This window comes from Tachypleus tridentatus, chromosome 10, assembly GCF_004210375.1.
Source record: "Tachypleus tridentatus isolate NWPU-2018 chromosome 10, ASM421037v1, whole genome shotgun sequence".
NCBI classification, from domain to species: domain Eukaryota; kingdom Metazoa; phylum Arthropoda; class Merostomata; order Xiphosura; family Limulidae; genus Tachypleus; species Tachypleus tridentatus.
In genome coordinates, this window is record NC_134834.1 from 56,897,745 (window position 1) to 56,924,839 (window position 27,095).

General features: G+C 31.0%; 1 protein-coding gene across 3 annotated transcripts in view; it reads left to right on the forward strand.

Annotated features, from left to right (window-relative positions):
• Positions 1 to 25,048, forward strand: part of LOC143229353 (coiled-coil and C2 domain-containing protein 2A-like) — a 100,740-nt gene extending 75,692 nt beyond the window's left edge. For 2 of the 3 annotated variants that reach the window (XM_076461568.1, XM_076461567.1), the window contains 12 exons: positions 37 to 128; positions 1,483 to 1,688; positions 7,481 to 7,622; positions 9,030 to 9,228; positions 11,867 to 12,040; positions 13,484 to 13,684; positions 14,477 to 14,566; positions 16,955 to 17,206; positions 18,507 to 18,629; positions 19,321 to 19,481; positions 20,276 to 20,351; positions 21,022 to 25,048. In XM_076461568.1, the coding sequence (XP_076317683.1) occupies positions 37 to 128; positions 1,483 to 1,688; positions 7,481 to 7,622; positions 9,030 to 9,228; positions 11,867 to 12,040; positions 13,484 to 13,684; positions 14,477 to 14,566; positions 16,955 to 17,206; positions 18,507 to 18,629; positions 19,321 to 19,481; positions 20,276 to 20,351; positions 21,022 to 21,207 (1,902 nt within the window). In that variant the 3' untranslated portion in view covers positions 21,208 to 25,048. Of the gene's footprint in view, positions 1 to 36; positions 129 to 1,482; positions 1,689 to 7,480; positions 7,623 to 9,029; positions 9,229 to 11,866; positions 12,041 to 13,483; positions 13,690 to 14,476; positions 14,567 to 16,954; positions 17,207 to 18,506; positions 18,630 to 19,320; positions 19,482 to 20,275; positions 20,352 to 21,021 lie in introns of those variants that run through there. The other variant, XR_013015832.1, reaches the window with a different exon arrangement.
• Positions 25,049 to 27,095: the final 2,047 nt, after the last annotated feature.

Here is a 27,095-nt window from a genome sequence, read left to right on the forward strand (position 1 = left end):
TGCAGGATTGAAAACAGTTTTTTTTCTAATTTATAGGTTCGAGAACAAGTTTTGAAGAAATTTCAAACTATTCAGAAACAGATAACTTTAGAAGACATTGTGTCTGAAGACAAAGTTCCTAATATTGGGTGAGTCTTTTATGCATTGCTTTAGCAAAAGGTACTTTCTCTATTATATTTGTGGGATGGAAATTCCACTATCTCAGTGGTCAGGACTACAAAATTTTGAGTTTAGGATACTATGAATTCTTTATGTGCTAGCCTTGAGCTATTGTTGTTCTGCTTATATGAAAGGTGTGCATGTGTATAAATTCTAATTCTGTATTTAATTTTTAAATATTACAGAAATGTTGACTTATTTTTTATTTCAAATACTTAAGTATTTATTGTCACTAAAATATATCTAAGATCAGTAGCCTGTTTTTTGACTGTACAAACACGTAAGTTACAAGCTTCTAATTTAAAATGTTTAATTACCCATTTTTGCATTAATAATGTTTTCTAATTTGTATGATTATTTTCTGAGGAGTTAGTTTAATTATTTTTAATACAAAATTTTATTGATAAAACATGTGTTTGGGCAAAAGGAATTAAAACACTCATTTGGAACTCCATAGCCTTCTTCCAATGTACAATGGAAAAGAGAAAAGTATTCCAATTCTTGAGTCACTGAGGGTGTTATGATTTTGTGATATATGTAGACTAAATATCCAACTTAGATATTTTATACACTTTGAATTAAATCATTATTTTCAGTATGATATAAATATCTGTGCATCACATATGTAGACTGATTTAACTGCAAATAGATTTTATGTATGTTTCTACATATGATTGTAATTTATATTAAGTTTTGTAGCACTGTGGAAGAAGTCATTGGAATGCATATAGATATGTAAATATTTGAAACATGTAATACTTTATTCATTATTGCAAAAAATGAAAGTAGGCATTTCTTATGCTTTACTAGCCTGGGATTAATACAGCAAAAAACATTTTTACCATCCTAATTATATGTATGTTTTGAAATTAGTATTTCTCTGAAATGCCACTTTTTTATATTAATAAACATTTATTATTATTTTTAAGTGATAAGAAGATTGATTTATATTGAATTTTAATATAATATACTTAAGATTTATATTAATTACAAAGACCAATTTATTTCTACAAATCTGTAGCCATTTTAGGTTATATTAAAAGTTTTTAAATCTAACATGAAATGTACAATACCTTGGATAATAAATAAAAATATGTTACTGTGCAAATAACTTACTACAAGTTGACCATAGGAGAATAATACAAGGAAACATTTTTGAATGACCTTTGAGTAAATATAGAACTTATTTGAACATTAAGTGTTTTTATATTAATTTTTTACATCTGCACTTGACAGACATTTAATCTAGCAAATGAGAAATAATGTATTAATTATCAAAGAAACTTTAAAAAATTATAGAACATTCCTGCTTTTCTGTCCCAGGTCAATAGGATTAAAATTGTTCTGTCTTGACAAGCGTACCCGCCCTCTACACATGAAGCGAAAAGAAAGAAAAAAAGTTACAGGTCAAAATATTTCTAGTGGTGATGCAAAGATTATGGTTACTGTAAGGCATGCTATGAATGTTCCTGTGCGTGCAGACTTTTATGGAATAAGACAAAGTCCCAAACGTTATTCCTCTGTAGGAGGTAAGAAGCCATTTTTGTTAGTTTCTATATTGTTAGTCCTGGAAAAATTGGTGAGTGATCTTGATTTTTCTTTACTTTTTAGTTTTTTTGTTTCAGAAGTAGAATTTAAATATAAAAATATGAACTAGTTGAAAAATATTCAATTATCTTCTCCTTCTGATATAGTACTTACCTCTCCCACAAAATTAGCTATTTCTTGTTCAGTGCTTCCATCTACATGCAAACGTTTTCTTTACGCATGCCACAAGCCTTCTTTTTTCCCCTATTGGAATCAAATGATTCCAGTATATCTCTCATATAAATTATCATGTGCCACTCACTTTTCCATCAATAGGAGCATGAAATATATGATGCATGCAACTTCCGTTATACATCTCAATTGGCCTATCACTTCTTATTTGTCAGCACTTGTGTTTGGACATGTTCCTTTGTTTATATTAAGTATCATGTGCAGCTTTAGTATTCTCACAAAGTGGTTTTCATTTAAAGTACTTTCAAGTTTATTCAGACTGTTTCTTCACTTTAATTTAATCCCAGTTTATTATAGTCACATTATTATTTATCATTTTGATTTTTGGTTGACTCTTCTTTATTATGGATATTAAGTTCTTGTTATAATTTTGGGGGTCATACCTGTGACTAGTGCTGTACCACAGGTCTCAGTGGGATATTTATCAGTGTTTATTAATGAGGAGATTGAATATTACTCTGGTCAACCTCCATCTCTGGAACTTGCCTCATTTCCTCCCAAAGCCTGTTCAGGTTGATGAGGACTTGTTTTGCCTGTTTTTACTTCCTGATTTTGCTCTGTCTTTCCAAGCCCTTCCTGAGGATTCAGATAGGCCTACTATGGACTTTTTTGGATTTTATTTCTTAGGTATTTGATGTTTTATTCTTTGCCTCCTGTTTCTTATGAATGGTGTCCATCCTTACTACATGACCAATCTTCACACTTATATTTGGTTTTCCAACCCTTCCCAGATATTTAGATACATGCTAACCAAGTTATTTCACAATTAAATGACAGATGATGCAGACTGTTTTTTCCAGACTAATTAATGCTAATGTTTGTTTTACCTTCTGTCTTATTTTTGCAACTCGTGTATGGTATCTCTATCATCCATCTTCTCTCTAAAGCACTCTACCAAGATCCTGAGGGATTTTATGGTGACATTCTCTACCTTCTTTTCTCCATGTTGGCTCATTTATTGCCCTTGGTTGTGGCTTTGGACATGTGGTTTTATCTGTTGTTGAGACCTTCTAGGTCATGATGAGACTTTAATTTTTATCTGTTTATCAGCATTTATCTTCAGGATTTACATATGACCCCATTTTTGCAGTTTTACAGATTGACACAATCTCTGAGCCATTGGAGTCATAAGTTGCATCAATATAACAAGTCTATTTTTTCCAATTGTATTGCCCATTTTCTCAGTCAGAGTCGAAAATGGCACTGTGCACATCATGTTGCCAACAGTATTAGTGACTACCTGATGGGCTCTTATCCAGTGGGAGCTCAACTTGCAGATTTTCTTCATCAGTGGTGTCCTTTCATTAATGATCATTGAGTTCATCAAGTTTTATTGGAATGCTTTATGATCCCATTTTTTTCTCATGTCTTCTATACTCATTTCCTTCCCTCTGCTTTGAGATCCAATGACCAATCAACATCTGTTGAAGGCAATTAAAAACCTATTATCTTAATAGGCCATTAAAACTGCTCTACATACTTCACCAAGTTTCTGTTTCAGCCTTTTTGTTGTTCCTGTAATTGATTTTACACATCTCATTTTATTTGATTAACTGTCTTGTTTTGCCATGGAATAGTTTTTCACCCTACAGTGAACGTTTTCTCCAGGTTTATGGATGTTAGCAATAGTTATCTACACATCCATATTTCAACATGGTCTCATCCATACTTTTGGTTCATTCATCATGGGGATGGTTTACCAATTTTGTACCCGACCCTTTAGGCTTGCTTCCAACCCTTCTGTTTTCTGTTTGGTAGTAAGGGCTTTTACTTGTCATTTTCTTGCCCTGGGTTTGGATCTTTCCAAACTGGAATCAGCTAGCCATACTCATTAGCACTTTCAGTGGCAGCTTCAGTGAGCTGGTTAATAAAATTAGAGAAGTCCATCCTCTGCCCTACTCAGTATCTTGCCCATTTAGGGTCCTTTTAGACAGTTAATCAAGTTGAACCCAACCTTGGAGGTGTCAGTTCCCTGAGGCCCTTTCAGCTCCCCAGCATTCTTCATGTGAGGTTCTCTTGCTGTTGGGAATGTGGTACCACTCGGTTGTGCATACATGTAATCAATCCCTTCAGTGGGCTCTTCAAGATCAGTAGAACCTGGTAGTGGATTGTCTTTCCTACCCCAACAAAATTTATCAAATGGAGTAGTCTTTAGATCTCATGTTTCAGTGGCTTTGCTGTTTGTGGAGTTTTCCCCATGTAGAAGCATTTGTAAAATCCTTCAATCACAAATTGCCCATCTTTTGGTTCCTGGTACTCCATTTTCAAGCTCTGGCTGTTAATGTCTACAGCCAGGATTAGTCTCAAAAATTTCTTTTTGTTTATCCTCCTATCTGATTCCTTTATTGGGTGGTCTATCTGATTTATACCATTCCATGTTGGGTCCTTCCGATAACTCTTTATTGTGCAGTTCAACTGTGATTTCCATGATTAAAATACCTGCAACAGCTCCCTTTCTCTTTTTCTTTAACCTCAACCACTGGTTATACATCCATCTATTTATGCCCTTCATCTTCATGCTTCGCTTTTATTCAGTCCAAGGAGTTCATGTTACTCCCATCAAGTAGCATATCTTTTGGCTCGTTCCATACATTTTTCAGCATAAGTGGAACGTGTTCCACAGTTGGTCCGTAACTTGGGGATTCCCTGCTGACTAATCTATCATGGTTTGTGTGATGAAGTTTCTCATATGGCTGTTTGACCTCATATCTTTGATTTCCTTGCTCTTAGGTTATTGAGCTGCTTTATCCCATACCTATTGTTTTTTCTGATACAAACAAGTTCCAGTTTTTCCTGTTTTTACCATTCTAATATGTTCCTTCTGGATTCATTGTCCCTATAGCTGACCAAGTTGTCTAGAATCTTACTGTAATCTTCCATTCCCTCATTGTAGCTCCATTTGAACCAATTTAATTGTGTTCCACATTTTACTTTTCCTTGAAAACTTATTTCCATCTCCTCTTAGCCTGTGGACATCAAAGATCCAGTTTGTTTGCCATTGACATTTAATGTACTATTTACCACTGTACATTTCTTCTTTATCCAGATCATTTTTTGATTCTTTCTCTTCCTTCTGTTTTTCATCTGTACTCTTGTTCTGGTGTGGATAGAATTCTATGTCTAGTCCATACTCTTCATTGTTATATTACATGCGTGGTTTCCTTCCTTGGTATCCATTCCTGGCTTTTTATCCCTTGGCAGCCTTCTCTATCTTATCTTTTCCCTTCTACCCTCATCAGTTGGATTTGATGTTTAATTCAATTGGCTTCTTCCCACCAAAATTTTTTCAGGATGTTTTCTTATCAGGTTTGACACTTATCTTTCTCCTCACTTCTCACCCTTGTCAGCCATTGGAGGAACTACTACAGTTGGGTATATGGACTGCACATAATACATTAATCTCTTGTTATTTACGCCATATCATGGTTTCTTCTTCTTCAGGTTTTTGCCTTCCACCCTGTGGTCATTTTTCAAGCTTCAGTGCAACTTTTGAGGGTAAGTGTATATTCATACTTTTTCTTCCTATCAGGGGCCCTCGCTTCATGTATTATTTCTGTGGATCCCACTTTGTAGCAAGCGGTACCTGACCAGGTATTCTTCAATTAGAATTCCACACTGTACAGCTATGTTGACTCATGCTTTAACTTCCATGGCTTCACAATCTCACCATTAGGATTTGGTGTTCCACAAGATTGCTTGCAAGTGAATAGCATTTCAGTGTACTTGCTTCATAAACTTGTCCATTCCAGACCTTATCACCCATCGACTGCATGGTTATAGCCAAATAAGATAGCTGCCCATCCCTTCCATGCCTTGTATTGAACAAATCAGTTTTGTTTTTTTAATTTTGCGCAAAGCTACTCGAGGGCTATCTGTGCTAGCCGTCCCTAATTTAGTGTAAGACTAGAGGGAAAGCAGCTAGTCATCACCACCCATCGTCAACTCTTGGGCTACTCTTTTACCAATGAATAATGGGATTGACCATCACATTATAATGCCCCCATGGCTGAAGGGGCAAGCATGTTTGGTGCGACCGGGATTCAACTCATGACCCTCGGATTACGAGTCGAACGCTTTAACATGCTTGGCCATGCTGGGCCTGAACAAATCAGTATGGTCTGTTTTTCAAAATAGGATTTCGTGGTCACCCATTGCATTGTTTCAGATGATGACCTTTCTTCAGACTTTATAATGTGTTATGACCCTCCTCTTCTTCCAGTAGAATATAGGAGTCCTTACCATTTCATTTCCAAGCTGCTGGGGTGGTTGACCTTGAAGGCACCCTCCTGAATGGGTCCACACAAAGGTGGCTATAACCATTCAGTGCAGAGTAGGGAGGTGGTGTTCTGCAGGTATAGTTCATGTGATATCCTTCAATATGTGTTGTACAATTATGGGTTTTGGATGTAGTTGACTTACCGAGTATGGTTCATCTTGCCCTAGCCACTCTACACCAAGGATTACATCCATTGATTTATCTGCTTTTATACTATATGGGGTTGAGTTACATATACATTTCTTGGTTTTGACACTGTTCTGCTGCAATTCTCTCCCCCTTGAATGTGCTTCTCTCTTTTTTCCACTCTTATCTACTACACATTTTACAGATGGGTGAAAAGTATATCTGGTTCAGAAGTGGTGTGGTCTTCTTCATCAGATTTTCAAATCTGACTATCTTGTTTCCAGGATATCCATTACTTGCTTTCACAGGTTACTTCTGTCATTCCTTTGTGCTAGTCCTGTTTCCTATCAATGTGGGATTCAAGCTAATCTTGGAGAGATGGAAAGTACCACATCAGAAGTTATAATTTTCCTCTACTGAAAATGTATTTCTGATAGATACTTACCTCTTTTCATACTTCCCACTTTATGCTGGTGCTTATGTCTTTTGCCAAGCTTTGAAGTGTTAGCTGTGTAAGGTATATAGAGGGAGTCATTTGACACAGTTGTATTGTTGAAGAAGTGATGTATGCTGATTTGCATGAGAGACATTTGATTCCAATAGGAAGGGGGAGCAGAAGGTTTGTGGCATATAGAGGGCGGAACTGTATGAGAATTGCTAATGTTAGAAGAGGGGTAAGTACATATCAGAAATATGTTTTCAGCACAAGGAAATTATAACTTTCAGAATAAAGGGAATACATTTTTTCCTGTATCCAAAACATTACATTTACTGTTATTTTGTTTTGCTCAGAATACAGAGATTTAACACTTTCTAAAAGCAAAAATATTAAGCTTAGTCTTTAGAAAATACTGAATTTTGAATAGAGATTTAGCATTTGGTATACATACAATTTTGAATTCTTTTGACAGCTTTTATATTGAAAAGGGTTGAATTTTTGTTCATATAACATTTCTCTTAGAAGTATATCTAGTAATTTATTGAGGAAGTTAAATAGAATAATTTAATAGCTAGTGTTTTTGTTTTTACAAATAATGTTTAACCATGTTTAATAAGTAACTGTTAAAAGAGAAATGAGCATATTAAAAATGTACATTTTAGCATAGTGATATTACTAATCAAGATCTGCTTTTGTTGTAGTAATACAAACAGGTTCTGATATGGATCATGAGAGTCAAGTTCGGCCATTTGTGGAGGTACTATTTCAAAAAGAAACTGTTCGAACATATGTCTCTGATGGTCCTCAGCCAACTTGGAATCAAGAATTGGAACTGTCCTTGAGGTCTGTATGCTTTATTTGTAACATTGTTGTTCTAATTGAGTAAGTAGATGGTATGTGTTAAAGTCTTATGTAAGTTAATTCACAATTATTTTATACAAGTGATAATATGAAAAATCTACCAAGAAAATTTGACTTAATCATAATATTAAATTATATTAGAAAATTCATATGATTTGGACACATTTTTATGTTCATATGAAGAAAAACAAAAGGTCTAAACCTGCTAACTAATTATAAGTATTGCATCCTTTACAAGGCCCCATGGTGACTTTTTAGAATTATATATTTCTGTTACTAGATTCTACTATACATCCAGTCGTATATTATGGAGCATATATTAAATTTCTAGAAGCAGTATAATGCCCTGATGAGACACTAATAAATTTATGGACATCAAAATACAAGGTTCAGCTCTCTGCAGTAGACCCAGCAGATAGCCCAATCTGGTGTTACACTAAAACAAACAAATGAAGAAAACAAAGTTAAATAATATAAATTTGGTCTGTTTGTTTATTGTTTTATATATAATGTTTTTGAATTTAAAAGAATACATTAAACTTTGCAAATATAAACATTGCATTTACATCCTTATTTATTTTATTGAATTATCATATAAATAACTCATTGAAAGCTTCTGTATAATGTAAGAAAAACAGTAAGCAAAAAGTATTATTAAATTGGTTTTGCAGCAATAATTAAACACCATAACTAGAATACATGTTAAAAGTTTTGTGTTTTGACCCTTATGTTTAGAAAGTAAATGTTATATATCTTATTGTTCCTGTTTACAATATTTTTTTTCTTTAATTGTTCCATTTATTTTCACTGCATAAGTAAGCTTCAGTTTCATTTACTTTTTATATAAATAGACAAGTATATACATGTATATGTGTGTGTATGTTTGCATAAGATGATATTAAGACATATTTGTATAAGTTTTTAATGTTTTCATTGCTGCTCAAAGGATAAAAACCATATTCAAGAAAGGCAAAAAAAGACTTTAGAGAATTTTTTTTCATATTCAAAATATTGTGGTTTAGGCTTTCTTCATGATCTTTGAGCAAAATTTGTGTAAAATTTCAATGAAGTTGTTTTCCATTTTTCTTAAATATGATTAAAATTGTGGATCAGAAAAAATGCTTGATGGTAAGCCATTCATGTTCTTCAGACAAGACTAAATATGATATTTCAAGTTGATTTGAAAGAGTTTTGTAGTGAAAGTCAATTCAAACAACACACACACACACACACACACACACATTAGGAAAAGAACTATTTCTTTGTTACATTTATAATTTCAGTGTTAATTCTCGTGAAGAAAAACTGAGAAAAGCAATAACCTTTTCAGAGAAGTATGAAATAGAAATATAAAAAAAGAAAACTGATTGAATCTTCTTTTGTATTCAGAGCTCCAAACGAAGATTATTCACCAAGTAGTCTTGAAACTATTGAAGATACCATCTACTTTAGTTTATTTGATGAAGTCGTTGTTGACATGTTAGAAGATGAAACAGAGAGAGATACTGTTGTTCACCAAAGACTTGAGCGACGCTGGCTAGGAAGTCTGAAGATCCCTTTTTCGACGCTGTATTTTAACAATTCAAAGGTTTCTTTCATTATACCTACTTTTTTGAGAACTCTCCAAAATTTGATAATTCTTCATTATAATACACCTACATTGTTTACATAGTCACAGATGTTCAGTGTTATTTGGTAAAATTGCTACCAAACTTTTAAGTGATTTGGAAAACAGTTTCCAGTGTTAAGAAGTCCATAAGAATGTGTGATGTTAAGAAATAACACCTTAACGTTTGGGAAGGCATTGTTTATATCATTTATGTAAGGAATGATGTTAAGCAGTATATTTTGATGTTTAGACCTTTGTTGCTTTGATTTGATGTTGACTAATTTCTGGATTTATGCTGAGGTCTTCACTGAACCAGAAGTGAGTGAACAAATGTAATGTTTAACAAACAATAACTGTAGTGTAGTCTGATATAAAAGTTAAAAACCTGACTGCTTATTAAAATGGTATTATAATTTTCTTTGTTACCTTTTCTATATATATGTAATATAATTCTAGATGATGCTGGTTTTCAATCCTTGATGTTGTAGCGTGATTTATTTTTATCTTGTAAGTTAATTTAATTTTCAAAGTTCTTGATTTAGGGTAGCATCAGAAGCTTTTTATTGACACCACTTAGATACATGTTCTGTGTTATGTGTATTTAGTTACAATGAAGTATTTTGTTAATACAAAACTTGCTGCATCAGCATTTTCTTTCTTTCCATCTCCCAGGTGTAAACTTCTTTACAACAATAGTGCAAATGGTAGTTTGCATGTTTTTCTTCTGGTTCTCTAATTCTTGCAAGTTGGGAGTATGTGTAGACGTTTCTTTTTTATAATAATTGTTACATTAATTAACTGTATTTCTTGTAGTATATTTTTGATCAACACAAATTATTTTCACTTTCTCGTAACTATCTATTGATTTTGTTTTTGACTGCGTATGAGTTGTATACTCTGTAGTGTGTCAGTTGTGGAGAGTGTGGATGGGCTTTTTGTAGACTGCGTATGAGTTGTATACTCTGTAGTGTGTCAGTCGTGGAGAGTGTGGATGGGCTTTTTGTATACTGCTATGAATAAATGATGTTTGTAGTGATGTATAAAAATGTCTAAGAAAAGTGGTTATCAGTTTTCTCTGTAAACAGTACTAACCGAATGTTTATATTATGCTAATTCAAGATTTTGAAAAAAACCTACAGGGATACTATAGTTTTGTGGCCAGATGGCAATTATGCTATTGACATATTGTTTTTAGATAGAAGTCTAAAAACTAAGAGTTTGTGATTTTTCAATTTAGATATAAATATTTTGCTGTTTGTTGATGAATCAAAGAAAATAAGTGGAGTAAATCTGCTTCCATCTTTTTAAATAATTGTTAAGGACTCAATTTTGATTATGTTGGGAATATGCTAAAAATGTTAAAAATGACAGAAATGTATTCTGATTGAATGGAATTAGTTACATGGAATTGTGTTATCATAAAGGATGCAGGATAGTGGCAAGGTGAGACAACAGGATTCACATTGGTCTAAGAGGAGCAACAAGGTTATGAACTCTGAGAATTCTCTTTAATTCTTGAGGAATGCAACCTGTAACAAGTTGAAAGTTAAAATCATGGCTTTAGTTTCTTTGGTGGTCCCATAACACATGTAGATCTTTGAATTTTGTATGGGGTGCTGTGTAACTTCTTGTGTTGTCCATTCATAATTATGAGTTTTAGTGTTGTTGTTTCTTCTATTGAATTCAATTTTGTTTAAAAGGACTGTTATGGTTCCTCATCAACTACTGAGGTAGCAGTACTTGGATCAAGTCACCTTGACTATGATGTTAGGAGTTGAGTGTTTTGTTGTCTTAAAGTGGTGCTGGTTTTGTAATATAAGTTATCGCTTTAATTACAGGGAGATTTCTTCAGTAATGGGAATGATTTTTATCTGGGGAATTTGTTATGTGACTGATACAAAGTTAATGTTTAGGATTTATAGTAAGAAAACTCATTTTTCTAATGTGTAATGATAGTCTTAGAAGAAATTTACTGAAAAACTTTAGAATTTTAGTCACAATTTTAGTTTCTTACGTCTTTTTTTCTGCATTACAAAGAATGAGCAAGTTTGAAAATGTTTTAGTGACAAAGTTATAGTAATGTTGAAGATGTACAATGATACCCAGTTTTGGTTTGGGTTATTGTAAACATCACAACTTTAAGGTTAAAAATGCTACATCTCAATAAAAAACATTTTAATAAGAAATGTCTAATATTTTATAAAACTAGATGAATCTGGCGATCACAGACATTGAGTAATTTACATGTACAGTGTACATCATTTGTTCTGGTGTAAAGTTATGTTTATCTCGTAAATCTGGTATTCAAGTTTAGAGCTTCATTTGTTCACTTAGCAAGAGCTGTTGGCATTCATGAAATGCAACATGAAACATGTATAACTATACATCTGTACACATAAATCTTAAGTTTGATGTATACAATACCTTTGTTTCACTTATCTCGCATACATGAACAAGTTACTCTATTACCAAAAATCACATAAACAATGGTTTTGGTACTTCATTAGTACTTTTTATTAAATCCATTCTGTTTTGAGGAATCTAAGTCAAGCTAATATTCTTGTATAATAATTATTTTGTATCATTATTTGAGAACTTCTTTTTTTTCCCCTCCCAGATTGATGGAAGTTTCCATGTTCTAACCCCTCCAGTTCTGTTAGGTTATGGTCATGAACCTAAACCGTGGTTGTCATCTGGAGTTTTTGCTGATATTAATACAAATAATACCTACCTCTCTATTTTCATAACAATTGAACCAGCCCTCCAACTCCCTGAGACATTCAGAGAAAATGTAAGTATGGGAATTTGAACAAAGTAAAAGTAAGAAAAGCAAGACATCTTGTAATAGTCATATTGATAAGTTTTTCTTTCACAAAGTGACCATTCATTTTGTTAATTTTCAAATTATCTACCTGGATTCTGCTTAACTAGTATAAGTATTGAAATAACTTAGTAAAAACTAGATTTTGTAACTAACTTAGTAGATAACAACAGCTTTAAACCAAATAAACTTTTTGTTTTTTAATGTATGTTATCACCAATGTGAGTTACTAGAAGAAAGGTTGAAGTTATACTTTTTTCCACTGTTAATCCTATTTTATGAAATAATATAGAATTGTAGAATATTCCAGCCTTTATAAATGAGATTACTGTGCAGGAACCACCTGCTATATTTGACTACATTTTTCATTCTTGTTACAAGCTAGTTAACAAAAGTATTCAACATAAGAGCTAAGTTGAATAATGTTTTTTTTTTCATCTTACAGTTTTCTGATTTTAATAACCTGCAGAACTTTGTAAATGAATATCAAAGGTTTTTTTCACTTATGAAAATTAATTAATTTGGATATGTAACATGGTTTTTGCAACTACCAGAGCTGTGCATATGTAGACCTACTTTGCTCACTGTTGTTTGCATATACTACTCTTTACCACTGTAGAATCCCGGCAGGCTCACCAATGTCAGGTTTTTAGGTGTATACAGATGGTCTGAATTCTTCACTGTAAGTGTCTGTGACTTGGTGATAAATTTTAACAATAAACAAATAGCACACAGTCCACTTGTTTTCAAATAACATAATAAACTCAAATATATTTACAACTGTTTGTTACACAGATAATTGCCACAGTTGTATCCAGAACTTTAAATAATTTCTTCTTTTCATTAAAGTCCACACAGACTGGCCTAGTTACTTTAGAACCCAATTGAAAAGGTGAATGATTCTTCTCTACTCTGTTATAACAATAAAATCTGAAAAATTTCACTTTAAAGATCACCACCATTTACTCTATCTGACTAACTTTGTCCAACTAACTAAAACTATATTCTATGTGAATACTTGTAACCTTACTGGGGCTTAGAAGGTTCTATACACTATGAGATACTGTGATACAATAATGCTCAATTAAAACATTGAGAAAACCTTAAAATGTTCTAGTAGGATGGTGCAATGTTAGAATAAGCACCAATTCATATAGAGTTAAGTAAGCAACTCTGCAATAAACTGTTGCTTTTAAAACTAACTAATTTAACATTCATGTTATGCTTAAACCATCTAAATCATGATACTCAAATTAAGCAGTTGTGTATGTGTAACAAGAACTAGTCATTTTTGCAGTATTCTTTTCAAATTTTCTTTTGAAAAAGAAAAACATAATTGTTGACTTCAGAAAGTTTATAACATTTTATAAGTAGTTTATGTTGCTATAAAAGATTCTGATCTAATTTTGGCAGTGTGAAAGCAGTGAACCTGCTGTACTTTTGCAAGAAGCACATACATGGCAGTTGGGTTTACAGAAACAATTTCCACAGAGATTTTTGAAAACCATGGCAGTAGATATCAATGGAAAATGGGTATTTATTCCACGCTATCTCCGTCCTTTAAAACCTCCACAGGAACTGCTAGATTTGGGAACCAGTGACAGAGAAAAATGTGTATGGTATTGTTTACAACTAAAGAATATATTGATTATGGAGATTGTGTTTGAGAGTTTGTTATCTAATGTTTAATTGTGAATCATCATGATGAGTTGGAAATATTAGTCTTTTGTAGTAATATGAATATAACTCCACACATTATGTGAAACTGCTAAAATTTCAAAAGAAATGTGTGTATAAACTAATCCATGAGGGAAAGCTTACACTATAAAAGCTAAAAATATTGTAAGCTCACAAAAATATTGAAGCTGTATGCATGCATATTAAGATAATAGAAGGAACAGTGTGCACATGTTTCTGTGATGTAACTAAATTAGGTTAGAACTGTGTTAACATGGGACTATACTTTTTTCAGTTAAAATTCAAACTGTTTGTGAATGTCTACATTATCAGGAAACTTGTAACTGATTATACATAGTTTAAAATTTCTCTTTCATACCTTTATTCTGTGTTTAAGGTTGAAAAATACAATTGAAAAAATAATTAATAAAATATATTTTTTTAGGAAAATACTATTAAAAAACTTAGAAGATAGTTATATATTTCTGGTTATTGAGGTTTTTCAGTAATATTCAGTTTTTTTCTACTTGGTTAATCCTTGATCTGTTATAATAGAAGTGACAGTTATCTCCATGTAATAGTATTACTTATTTTCTTAGAAATTTTTGCATTATTTTTGATGTTGTCTATTAGATTTCATCCAATTTCTTATAAAATGTATCTAGTAGCAAAAAATGGAATCTTATTTGTTGACATACATTAGAAAAATCAGCATGTATCTTTTAACAGGAAATATTAGCTCGTTTTGTGTCTTTGATACCAACAGTATCAGACAATGTCATATTCCCTGGGATGTGTGACATATGGAACACATGTGATGTAAGTATTAAGGATATATTTAAATATACTTTAATATACATATTACTTAATTAAGACTGAGGCTTTCGTTAGGTAAAATTACATATTGTTGTAATGATATTTACTGTTTGGTGGGTTATTACCTGATGTTATAATTTATAACTTCTAGACAAAAGAAAGGATTATATTAAAAAATGAAAACATAGCTTACAACAATATGTTACTGACCTTACTCGTTGTTACTACTGGAAGATAACTGATTGTTTAAAAATGTGTTAATGAATTTCATATGCTTATTTTTTGTGCTACTTCAGACCTTGTTTGCATAGACATGCAAGACATATTTCAAAACAATGAGTTATTACTTAATTTAAAATGAGTATTTTTATGATACAGTTAGTAATGTACAAATGATTTTGCTAACATATGGTTTTAGTTACTTTTTATTGTAATAGAAACAGTTAAGTATACTGTGACAAACTGTAGGTAAAATTTATAATCAGTATTTGAGAACATCTGTTGCCAATGAGAAAAGGCTGTCAGTTTGTCTTTAATTTTTTGTTATTATATTTTGTTTGTAAACATTTAACAGAAACCAGTTGTATAAATGTCTTGACCAGAAATAACCCTATGTGAATCAGTGAGTGGATCAAAATGAGCAAGTCATGACCTTTTACAGAATGCTTTTCAACATGATATACCAACTATTCATTTTGCCATACATTTCTGATTTTGTACCAGTTCGTGGTAGGGTAGTGTAAATACAAGATACAGTATACAAAAATACTGAAAAAAACTGTAGATATGTGTTTTAGAAATTCTAGATGTTATAGTAATGTAGTATAAAAATTGTACAATGAACAAAAGTAATTTTATTTTTCAAAGAAACATTACCATGCATTCTAACTTGTTAGAATTGAAGTCAGACAAACCTAATCAATTTACATGGGTATTTTGAGTACAAATATTTTTGTAACATATCTGATTTTTGTGTATAGCAGACTTGTACATTTTGCTAAAAGCTTACCATATTTCACATAGGCACATTTAATAAGTTCTGAATTATAATCAACTTTCCTTCTTAACAAGAAATTGATCCAGTGGACCAACCTTGTACACATTTAGGTAAGGACAAAATGTCATGTGTAGCTTTTCCAAACAATGCTATGAAATGAGAATCACATGATTACTCTTATTAGTTTTCAATAAAGTTTAATAGCTGTTATTATATGTCTTTAGGTAAAGTATGGAAGCCTTTATGTGTCTTGTGTAAAATGTGATATCTCTCATGTATTTTGAGGTACAAAAATTGTGGTAATTGTTATTTACAGGTAATGTAATAGCTGTTAGAATGTGTCTTCAAGAATACTGTGGTATCTGTTATGTGGTTTTAGATAAAGTGCAATAGCAGTTTGGTTCACTTGCTTAAGCACTTTCAAGTGTTGATAGAAAAGATTATTGGGAAGTGTATAATAATACATTTTCTATATTGAATAAGATATTGTTCTGAAGTGAGCAAATAATATATATAAAACCTTCTCTTCATCCTTGTACAGGCCATAAATCTAAACAGTATTAAAAAACCAAATTTCAGTTATAGTTTTACTTAACTTTAAGAACCTGAAATACAGATACCTGAATTTAATGCTTGAAATTTATGACTTAGTTTGATGAAAATTGAGAATACCTAGTATTTTACCAATTTTTAAATAAATCATTTTAAACTGAAAAAATTACAGCCTTGATAGCTAAGTTTTCTCTAAATATTAGGACACTGCATTAAATTTTTTTCAATGTCAAATCATCTTTTAATCATGGTATTTAATGTTTTTAACTTCTATTATAACATATTTATTATTCCACACTTCCAATTTTTACCATTTTATGTGCATTTACAACAGGCAAGAAAATTTTTAGTCTTGTAGCAATAAACTGGCTAAGAATGTTCACATAAAATAATATTGGATTCTAACTTATTATTTAGTTGTTAACACATGGTATTATTTTATAAAAAACTAATTGTTCAAACATTAATAATAGTGTCTTCATTTTTATGTTGCAAAAATTGTTTATTCAGTAATTAGGATATAAATGAACTAAAATGTATTTGTATGTGTGTGAATATATTTATACAAAGAATGTTATGTTTTTTGTATTCATAAGACTAGTAGATATATTTGACTTCTGGGTTTTACCCCAAGTAAATAATGTGGGATATTTATAAATTGATAGCACAAATTTGACATTCATTTCTTGTTTCCCATGTTCAATATCCATATGTCACTGTGAAATAATCTCTATGTGGTGTCAGAGTATAACATGTTACTATGTGTGCATTTGTGTCACTTGCTTTAGGTTGAGACCTTAAATATTACATCACTACTTTTAATTGTTTTGTTTTTAACTCAGCAATTTATCGACATGCTGACAGGAGATGAAGAAGAACATGCTATCCTTCTGTGCAACTTTTTTCTCTACCTCAATAAAAGAGTATTCTTACTTCTGGGTTCAGGAATTCCAGAAGGGCACACAGCTTACGTACTCACTTTAGAATCTGATAGGGAAATTTGGGTGTGGAATGCTACACAAGGACAACACTTCAGTGTGCGAGAAAGTTTTAGTCCATTACAGCGAGTTGGTTGTCTGATTTCTCCTGACAATGTAAGACTTCACTCAAAAGCATTAGGTGTAATTTTTTTATCCTCAGGGTGTTATTGCTTGATTGTGTTTTCTTCATATTTTAATGCATTAAGTGATGTTGAAATTATCCAAACTTTAATATTTCCTTTTTTTCAAGACTATGAAACGTGTAATACATGTTTCACTTCTGTAAATTTGCACAATAAAAATCCCTGGATGATAATAATGGAAATCTCTGATTAATATGTAAATAATCCCTTTTTTATTTATGTTATTGATTTAGGTATTACAACATGTACGTGCATAAGTGATATTCTCAAATATCTAAGACGTGAAGCACCATATAAAAGGAATTATATCGCTGTTTGTAATTGCTTAAAATGTGCATTTGTGTATTTTTATATTTAGAACTTACTTTTATGACGTTAGTCTTGTGTTAATAACTTGTTTGTATAAATAGCAATTTTTTTAGCTGTTTTTTCTTCTGCATGATGAGTTTTTTGATAAAAACCTTCTAACACATATATATTAAATACTATGAGTTGTGAAATTATGACTCCATTACACTGTTATTTTTGTCAGCATTTTTGTGTGAATTTTTCTCTTCTGCAACTTCACATTATGCTCATTTTCTCAGGGATTATACTTAAAAGGAGCCAAACATAGTCCAGTGGTTAGACTACAGGATTGTGAATCTGCAGTCATCTACTCATTTCTGTTTAATGCCAGAAATTACTGTGTGTCATACTTTGGGGAAATGATTGCATTATAAGGGTGACTGTCAAATCTCACTATCTGATCAGGAAGAGTAGCCCAAGAGTTATTGGTGGATTCTGTTGACTAACTGTCTTCTCTCAAGACTATTCATTCAAAATCAGGGACAGTCAGCACAGATAACCCTTTATATCTCAGAATAGCTGGTATGAGTATTAACACTTTTACTGAGAAGCAGAGAACAACGTTTTGACCTTTCTAGGTCATCTCTGTTAACCTGAAAATGGCCTAAGGAGGTCAAAACATTGTTCTCTGCTTATCACTAAAAGTGTTAATGCCCATACCAGCCATTCTGAGATACATTTTTATTTCAACTGGTTTCTCGTTATTAAGAGATAACCATTTAGTTTGTAGTCTCACAAAAATATCTGAAAACACACTATTATACTTAAAAGAATAATACCATGTGTTATTAAGTGCACTAAACTTGTTATTAAGTATGTTAGTCATCTTGGATCATTGAACTCACCTACCTTGAAAAGAACTGCACTAGCATACTGAGTGTCATCAACATAAATGGTTAAACAGATGAATCACTGTATTTCAGATCTGGGCTAATGTCCAAAAGGATGATCACCCTAGTAGAATAAGCTTTGAAATCAGTCAGGCAAGATATTGGCAGCCATTTTTCACACATAGGTTTCCTAATCTAGGACTGAATAGTGTACAGGTGAGCAATAATCCTTTCCAATTACACCCACCTTAAAAGGTTTTCAAAAGTTTGCTAAGTTAGTGTGAAGCAATTTTGAAAGAACACATTATATATATTAGATTAGTTTAAAACTAATATTCACTGTTTTTCTTATTTTTTAGAATATAGATAACATAGACTTTTAAATTGTTTTTAGTAGGATGTGTGATGAAGTATAAACTGAAAATATTTTTTAACTTCTTAAATCACCTGTAATGATAAAATGTAGTCAATATACTTCATTACAGTGTTCATGTTTTTTTAAATATTATTTTAGGTATGGGAGAAATGTTCAAATTATGTACATTCTTATTGTGATGTTAAGATACCCATTTCTCTAAAACTTTTGATACTTCACTAAGTTCTGTTAAAAATCTTAAAATAAAGAGTGTCATGAAATGTATAAACTTTAATGTGTTGCAGGCCTTTTATTTACCTACATGTGTTCTAGATGTATTAAATTACTTTGTAGTATGCACTGATTATCCTATAAAGTGAGAATATTAGCCATCTTTTACTAAGTGCCAGTGAAGACTTATATAATTATAAAAATGTGAATATTTTCAAAATACATATTATTTTACAAAAAAATATTATTTTTCTTTACTTTGGTTCAATTCTTACATACGGTAGTATGTGAAGTGAAATTATTGATACATTACTGTTTCAGCCTGAAGTCTTAGTTTACACACCAACCGATCCCAGATTTGTTCGTCAGTTGCAAGTAAAGATTGAAACTTGTATTAAAGAAAGTATCATGAGGTGGAGAAGGAAATATCGAACATCTTGGAACAGACACTGTATCCAAATGCTGCAGAAGATTTTACCCAAGTGAGTTTCTTATTTCATGGTAACAGATCTACCACTGTCACTGTTCAGTAAAGCTACTCATATTTCACTCTATATTTACAGGAAAAAAGAAATTATGTTCTAAAAACATTTTCATCATTTAATGGTTACACTTAACCTCCCCATAAAAATTCTGAATGGAAAATTGAAACAACTTTAATTTGAGAAGCTTATTGCCAAATGTGTCAAGGTGAAGAACAGTATAGTTTATGATAGTGTAGATGCATATGTTAAACATATACATACTGTCATTGAACAGTTGGTCTACTGTATAATATTGAATAACGAATTCAATTAAATGCCATAACATTAATTACACACATAAATTTATTTAAGTTACTATATGATGAAGTTAAATGGACTCAACATCTTATAGATAGCGAGATTTATATTTTCTTAGATGCATCCTAATACATTACCTGAAAACATTAAAGTGACTACATTTCTACCAGTAACTATTTTTAATGGATGGTAGATGCTTCTGATTGCACACGTATAATTTTATTCCTGTTATGAGGTTTGCATATTTCATCTTTAATAGCTATTGTGAAACTAAGGTAAACAAGAAATATTACATTTAAAATTTAATAAATATTTATAATGTACATGCAGTATTTATTAATATTTTCATTTTTGATATTACAGAAGTTTATTCAAATATTCTACTGTCTATATTAAATGGTCAAGTTAGTACAGTAGACAAGTTACCATGATATTTATTTTCTGCAGAATTGACTTGATACTGTAAATATTTTAAAATTATCCCATTTTTTTAGACTTGAATTAAACTTTAACAAGACAGCTAGTATTGATTCATTGGAGGAGCTAAAGGACATATTAGGGTCTTTCAAAGTGAGTATAAAGTATAGTTTTCTGAAAACTACAAGCACATTATCATGTGTATACATCATACAGTTTTAGTTTAGCATTATATTTCCTCTTGTGACTTATTGTAAGTGAAAAAGAGAACAAGTGATAAAGTTTATAAGAGATCATTATTTTTTTTTTACAAAACATCAGTGTGTTTTAACATGTTGGCTCCAACACGACCCACCAGTGGGTTGTGATAGTCTTCTTGTAAGACCCACTGGTGAGTTATGCTTTATTTTCTTTTTAAAGGAACTCTTATTGGCTGGGACACAACAGTTGCACATACACTCTTCCTAAAAAAAGTAATTGTAAAATGACTGGTGGGACTCTGGAAAGAATTGACAAAATAGGCTTAGGAGCTAATGTATTAAAGCAATTTGCTCCTTAGAATACAAGTTAGTTTTACTATTAAAAAGTATAATTGTGTATATACCATACAAAGTTTTTGCACCCTCAGTGAAATTGTTCAAACAAATTTTAGTCTTGACATTTATTTGCCCAAAATATTATGAATTTTTAATCAATGAATGATATGTGTTACATTTTCTATAATATTCATTATGTATACTGTACATTTATTATACCGAATGGCATACATTAAGAAGTACTTCAATTATAATTTCAATAACATCTTCTTTTCTTAATTTTATAGGTATGTGGGTTTCCCTTGTCCATGCCATACACAGACATTGAGAATGTTGTTGAGGCAGTTTTTGCTACTGGAATTCATCAAATAGAGGACAAAGATGTGGAGTTTGCACTAGCAGTGCATATTCATCCCTACCCTTGCACAGTTTTGGCAGTCTGGGTATACTTGGCTGTTCTTAAACGACGCTAGCATTAGTCATATGCACCAAAGCATACATGCATCTGGAATTGTCATTCTAGTCTTTAAAATACTCTAAAAGAGATAAATGATTGTTTTTAAACTTGCCAATCAAATTCATGTTGCTTTCATGTGATATTTTATTAAGATCTGTCAAGTTTATATTCACTCCTTCTACAAGTTGTTTCATTTGCTTTTTAGTAATAACTTGTTTTAAATTGAGTAATCTGTATATTGTACAATTTGTATTATGAACTGTTAATGCTGATATCACTAAATTTCCTTAATCCTTAGGTTAGGATAGCAATGATAATTTTCAAACATATTAAAAACAAATTACTGCCTATAGATAAGTTGACATGGAAACTGCCCTTTCATGATATTAAAAATATTATGCTTAAAAATGTAGAATAAATCACAAAACCACAAAGTCGTCATCATAAACATAGCTATGAAACTGGTGTAAAATTATGAAAAAAAAATCAACATATTTGTATGAATAAGAAATACATCTTTAAACAAAACAAAGGAAATGCATGCATTCAGTCCCACATTAATTCAAAGAATTTTTTTAAATTTGTACTTCAAACTAAAAAATATTAAAGGTGCAATAAACATGACACAAAGTTATGCTCTTCCTTTATATGTTTGAACATGTTCATGGATATAATTATCTAGACATGGTTTTTATTTCGTGCAGCTTAATATAATTTTTGTGGGATTAGACCTGGAGAAAAAGTTACCATGCTGTTTATGGTGCTGTGGGATCTGGAATTTAGATCTCTTGTAACATAGTTCAGATGCAAACAAATGCATTGAGGGGGACTATCTGTATGTACAAGTTACCTAATGTATCCCATTTGATACGAAGAGATCTTCAAGAGACAGATTCCAGAAACGAATATAGAGGAATGTGGGGATTATATCCAATCTTGATGAAACTTGTCTTGCTTATGAGCTATCATAACTTTAGTCTCAAAATTTAGTTATATCACATTACAGATGTCTATACATAATTATTGAGATTATCAATACAAATAGTTGAACCAGTTTTGTCAATTTAATGTACCTGGATGAGGCAAATGTTATTTTTTTTCCTGTGCATTGTATTCTTGCCTTATTTTGCCACAGGATAGCCTGTATTATAGGTAACAACACAAAAACGTGTGTTTGACACAACACTATTTTGATATTTTCTAATTTGATATTTAACTTACTCCCAGCCAGTGCATAACCCTCTTCATAGCATCATTGTATTGCAATTAAATAACATTAAGAATTGGTTGAAAAATAGAATGAATGTGCAGAAAGACATTTCTTTATTTAAACTTCCTCTGCTGTCATCAAAAGAACACTGATTTGTAACTTTTAAAAAGTCTAGTTTCTATTATCAGTGTTGATATTGTGCAATTCCTTATGTGAAAGTTTCTGAAATGAACCCTGACCATTTTGCTTGCTGCCAAATAAAAAAGAAATATCATCTAGGAATTTAACTAGTTTTTCAGTGAATGTGGAAAGAATGTAAAAAAATTGTGATTTTAACTAATTTACATATAAAATTTCTCCAAACCAGATCTTTGGATATGTTATACATCACAAAGTTCTGTTTCTAAAAATACCAAATATAGCTATTTTGAATGACCAAACTGACTGACCAGCAGTAAATGTGATAGCATTCATATCATTGTAACTGAAATGCTTTTATATAATTCATGGTGGTGTATTGACCCAGATTAAGTAATTAGATAAATTATGTACCACTTATGTTAATTTTAATAACTAGAAGAAAGAGAGCATAATGCAACAACAAATTCATACATTAAATAATGTTTGAAAAGACTTTTCAGGCACTAAGGCCCAAAGCAAAGATAATAACAATGCAGAAAAGGTAAAACGAACTGTAGAAATGGGTAATATTTGCAAAACAAGGATCAACTATGTTAAATCTGATAGTGTGTCTCACCACTTATATGAGTCATACTTTCCTAAATACCTCCGACTAATGTACATTTTATCTTTTTTCATATTATAGTATTATTTTTATATGTCTGCGTTTGTGTGCAGCATATCTTGTTTATGGCCTAGTTACCCAGGAGGTTTACTATGTTATGCCTGTGTGTATATATATTTCTATTTACAGTTTAGCTTATCATTAAAAGTTGACACTGTAATGAAAGGAACTGAGTTTTTACTAAACATCTACCAATTAGTAGATGTTTTTGTAAAGTTAAACATTAACTGCTACACTTACAATCTAGGAAAATAGTAAAGATACTATCCTATAGTATAAGAAGGGATATCATTCAACATTTGTTTTACATTTTGAAAATGATAAGAGAAGAAGATATACTCTGTTCAGCTTGTCTGTGCTAAAGCTCTGCACCCTTCATAATCAGTTTTTTTTTAATTATATCACCAGTAAGTTGTTTATTATCATAGAAACCTTGGATCACAAGTCACAGTTATCTGTAAGTAAACTCAATATAAAGTCCACACATTGTTCATAGAAAAAATCATAACAACAACTTTTAGCCCATCCAAACCAGACATACTAGCTTATAAGCTTAATGCAGATGGTGCCATTACTGTAAACTTTTTAGAACCATTGGATTTATTACTTATCCCATAAAAAAATTGTTTGTTTTAAAAACAAAGGAACCCTGTGACTTACATTAGACCTTATCATAAAGTAACACAATATCATATGTAGTAGTTGGAGAATAAAAATCCCAATAAATGGAACAAACAGAAGTCTTGATGTTGGAGTATCCTCTTCAGTCTCACATTGTCTTTCAGCAGGAAAAATGGTCAACAACATTATGTACAGTCAAATTCTTGTATTTATTTAGAGTAGCCCATGAGTTGGTGATGTTGAGTAATTGCCTTCCCTTTGGTATGTCACTTCAAAATTAAGGACAGCTGGTGCAAATAGATTTGCACTAAAAAGTAAATTAAACAAACATCTATAGTTTTCTTTGCTATAATTGAGCTAGCTATGAGAATGAAAAAAATGTATTATCAGCAATGGAATACAATAAACACAGTGCTAGTTAAACTGCTATCCCATATTCTTACTGGAAAATTGTACTAGGCCAGTTACAGCTAGTGGGACTACACTTTTACAAGTATTTTTTTTTTTTTATATATTATCATACCTCTTAACCTAAAACATAACATGCTTCACTAGCTTAGGTATTACACACCAAAATGTTGAGAAGTTAACATAGTTTCCATTAATTAATTTTTTACAACCTCACTGTTTCTAGACACAATTTAAATGTAATTAAACATTAATTTCAGCAACAACTTTCATTTTGTTTGGTTATGATGTATAGTCCTTTGCTCACCAGTAATAACCTAAATTATTTTAGATGTTTACTTGCTTTGCTTTTTGAAGCAATGTTGATGAGCTGTTATCCAATTATCCTGCAAACTAATCAATTGTAGCAGAAATAATGACTCAAAGAATTGACTTGTCCTATAAAAGATAACTTCTTCACCGAACTTTAAGTTTTCAAGAAGAAATGAAACTTATAAATAATTTATCTTATTATACATGTGATTGCTATTTATATCATGGTTAAGTGTTTTTACATTCATTATAAAACTTCCTTTACTCTGTGTATTATATATACCACATATTCACAATTTTTTTATGACTATATCCACTGCGATAAAATTGGTAGTAATTAATTCACTTCATCTGTGAATGATTTTAATACTCAGCGTAATAAATAAGGTATGATAAAGATTTTGCTGCCTAGTAAATGAAAAGTACTAGCTATAGCACTAATGTGGGTGTAAAATATGCTGATTTTCATTTTATAAATAAATTTTTTTTTTATGAAACAAATATGTTTTTGTTAATTTATCTTCTAGACACCAGCACCACACTTGAACAATTGTTTATGGAAGTCATTTCCAGCTATTTAATTTGTAAACTTATGTAAAGAAAACATAAAGACCAATTCACAAAATCACTGGAAGTTGTTTTAGTGTAGTTGTACATAGTTTTATCTTGAGTTATTAAACAAAATTGGATAAATTAAATAAATTGTATCTTGATGGTTTCACAACTCTTTCCAACAATCCTTCTAACTTCTATCTCTCCATGCAATTACTTTTTTTGTCTGTCTGAACTTACTTTTATTTTAGCTTATCAAACTTATTTTACACATAGCTACTTTCAATTATGTAACATCTGGTGGAAGAGTGAATGGAATTTCAAAGAATGCATTGACAATAGTTCAAACTAATATAATGTAGTTATGACCGTTAGATACTCATCTATGTAAAAATATGTAAAACTGACAACAGTAGCTATTAAGAGTTATATTTGGTTATACCATTAAAGTATTATTAAAAATATGAAAATAATTTTTTAATGTAATGGTCTTTAGAACTGTTTAAACTAACATGTATCATGAAAAGTAACCTAATGGTATGCGAGTAGAATAAATAGATAAGTAGAATTTATAATCTTAAAACATGAGGAAATTTTCAATCTGTACACTGTTTACATAATCTAAAATTTTATAAAAAATATAGAATTCCTGCCTATTTTACTGTTTTTAAACAAAAGAATTCCTGACTTTGATTTTCTTCAGCTTTAAGATATATCAAATAAAATATTTGTTAAAGAACATAAGTTTATCTAAAAATTTATAATTTCAAAACCTTTAAATATTAGGGATAGGTGTCAATTCAGAAAAAAACAAAAATATTTTCATATGTCTGTGTTGCTAAACCAGAGCACAGAAACCTTTATTGTGCTGTTCAGTTTTTATAATTTAAATGAAAACAGAAAACTATGAACTGTTTTGTTACTGGAGAATTATTTAATGTAGTGATTTAACCATATCTTTGGACCATGGACTTTATGGTAATTTTAGAATTATTTGGTTTAAACCATACCAAGAATCTCCTAACTTTACATATATAGTAGTTTCAACCAGAATTATTCATCTTTATAATTACTATTTGGACCAGTTAGGAGGGATATTTGGATAGAGCCACAACTTTAGACATTTTTTTTTTTTCCACATGTTAAATTTTACAACTTTTTATGTGCTTCCTAGTCAGACAAAAATGTAATCTAAACCCTCAGCTTACAGCTGCAAATAACATATTTTAGAAATATTTCACTTTTTGGGGGCCAAATGATTGTCTTATTTTGTTTTTATGTTCGGATATTTTTATTTAACCAGGGGCCTCTCTCTGAGAGGGTCTGGTCACAAGAAGATTATTTAAAGCATGTAATTCAACCATATCATCATGATCTTCTGTGATTACTATAAGGCAATGAGAGAAAAAAGCAAAGAACATTGCGGCTGTATTCCTATTTCAATAAACCACATAGTGTTTGAGGATAATACAAGTTTCAGTACTTGTTTACTGCAATTGAAAAAAAGAACTATAAACAGCAACAATCTGTACCAGGGGAAGAACAATTTCTGCAAGATTACTTTCAAACTAGAAAATATAGCTGTCTGAATAAAATTCTAAAGCTACATCATGAGTAAAGAAGAGCACTCCAAACTGGGAAGTCAGACAGAAACAGTATAGAAATATTTTTTTTAGGAACAATTAAAGATTTCATGGTATTGGTGAATAGAAACAGGACTTAGTCATAAAAAGGAATAATACTTCATGGCATAGAATACACATTACAGTTTAGTGTTTTATACAAACCATTCTTCAAGATGAAAAAAAAAATTATGTAAGATGTCCATTGTGGTGACCCTTATGCTTTTCAAACAACCAAAGAGGTCATTAAACTAAACTAAATGTGAAAGATTAAATTACAACTAATAGAACATACCAGATTATTCCCAAATTTGGTAACTCTAACATGATCTCTGTCATGAACAAGTATAAATTTTGACTTCTTGAGCTTTTAA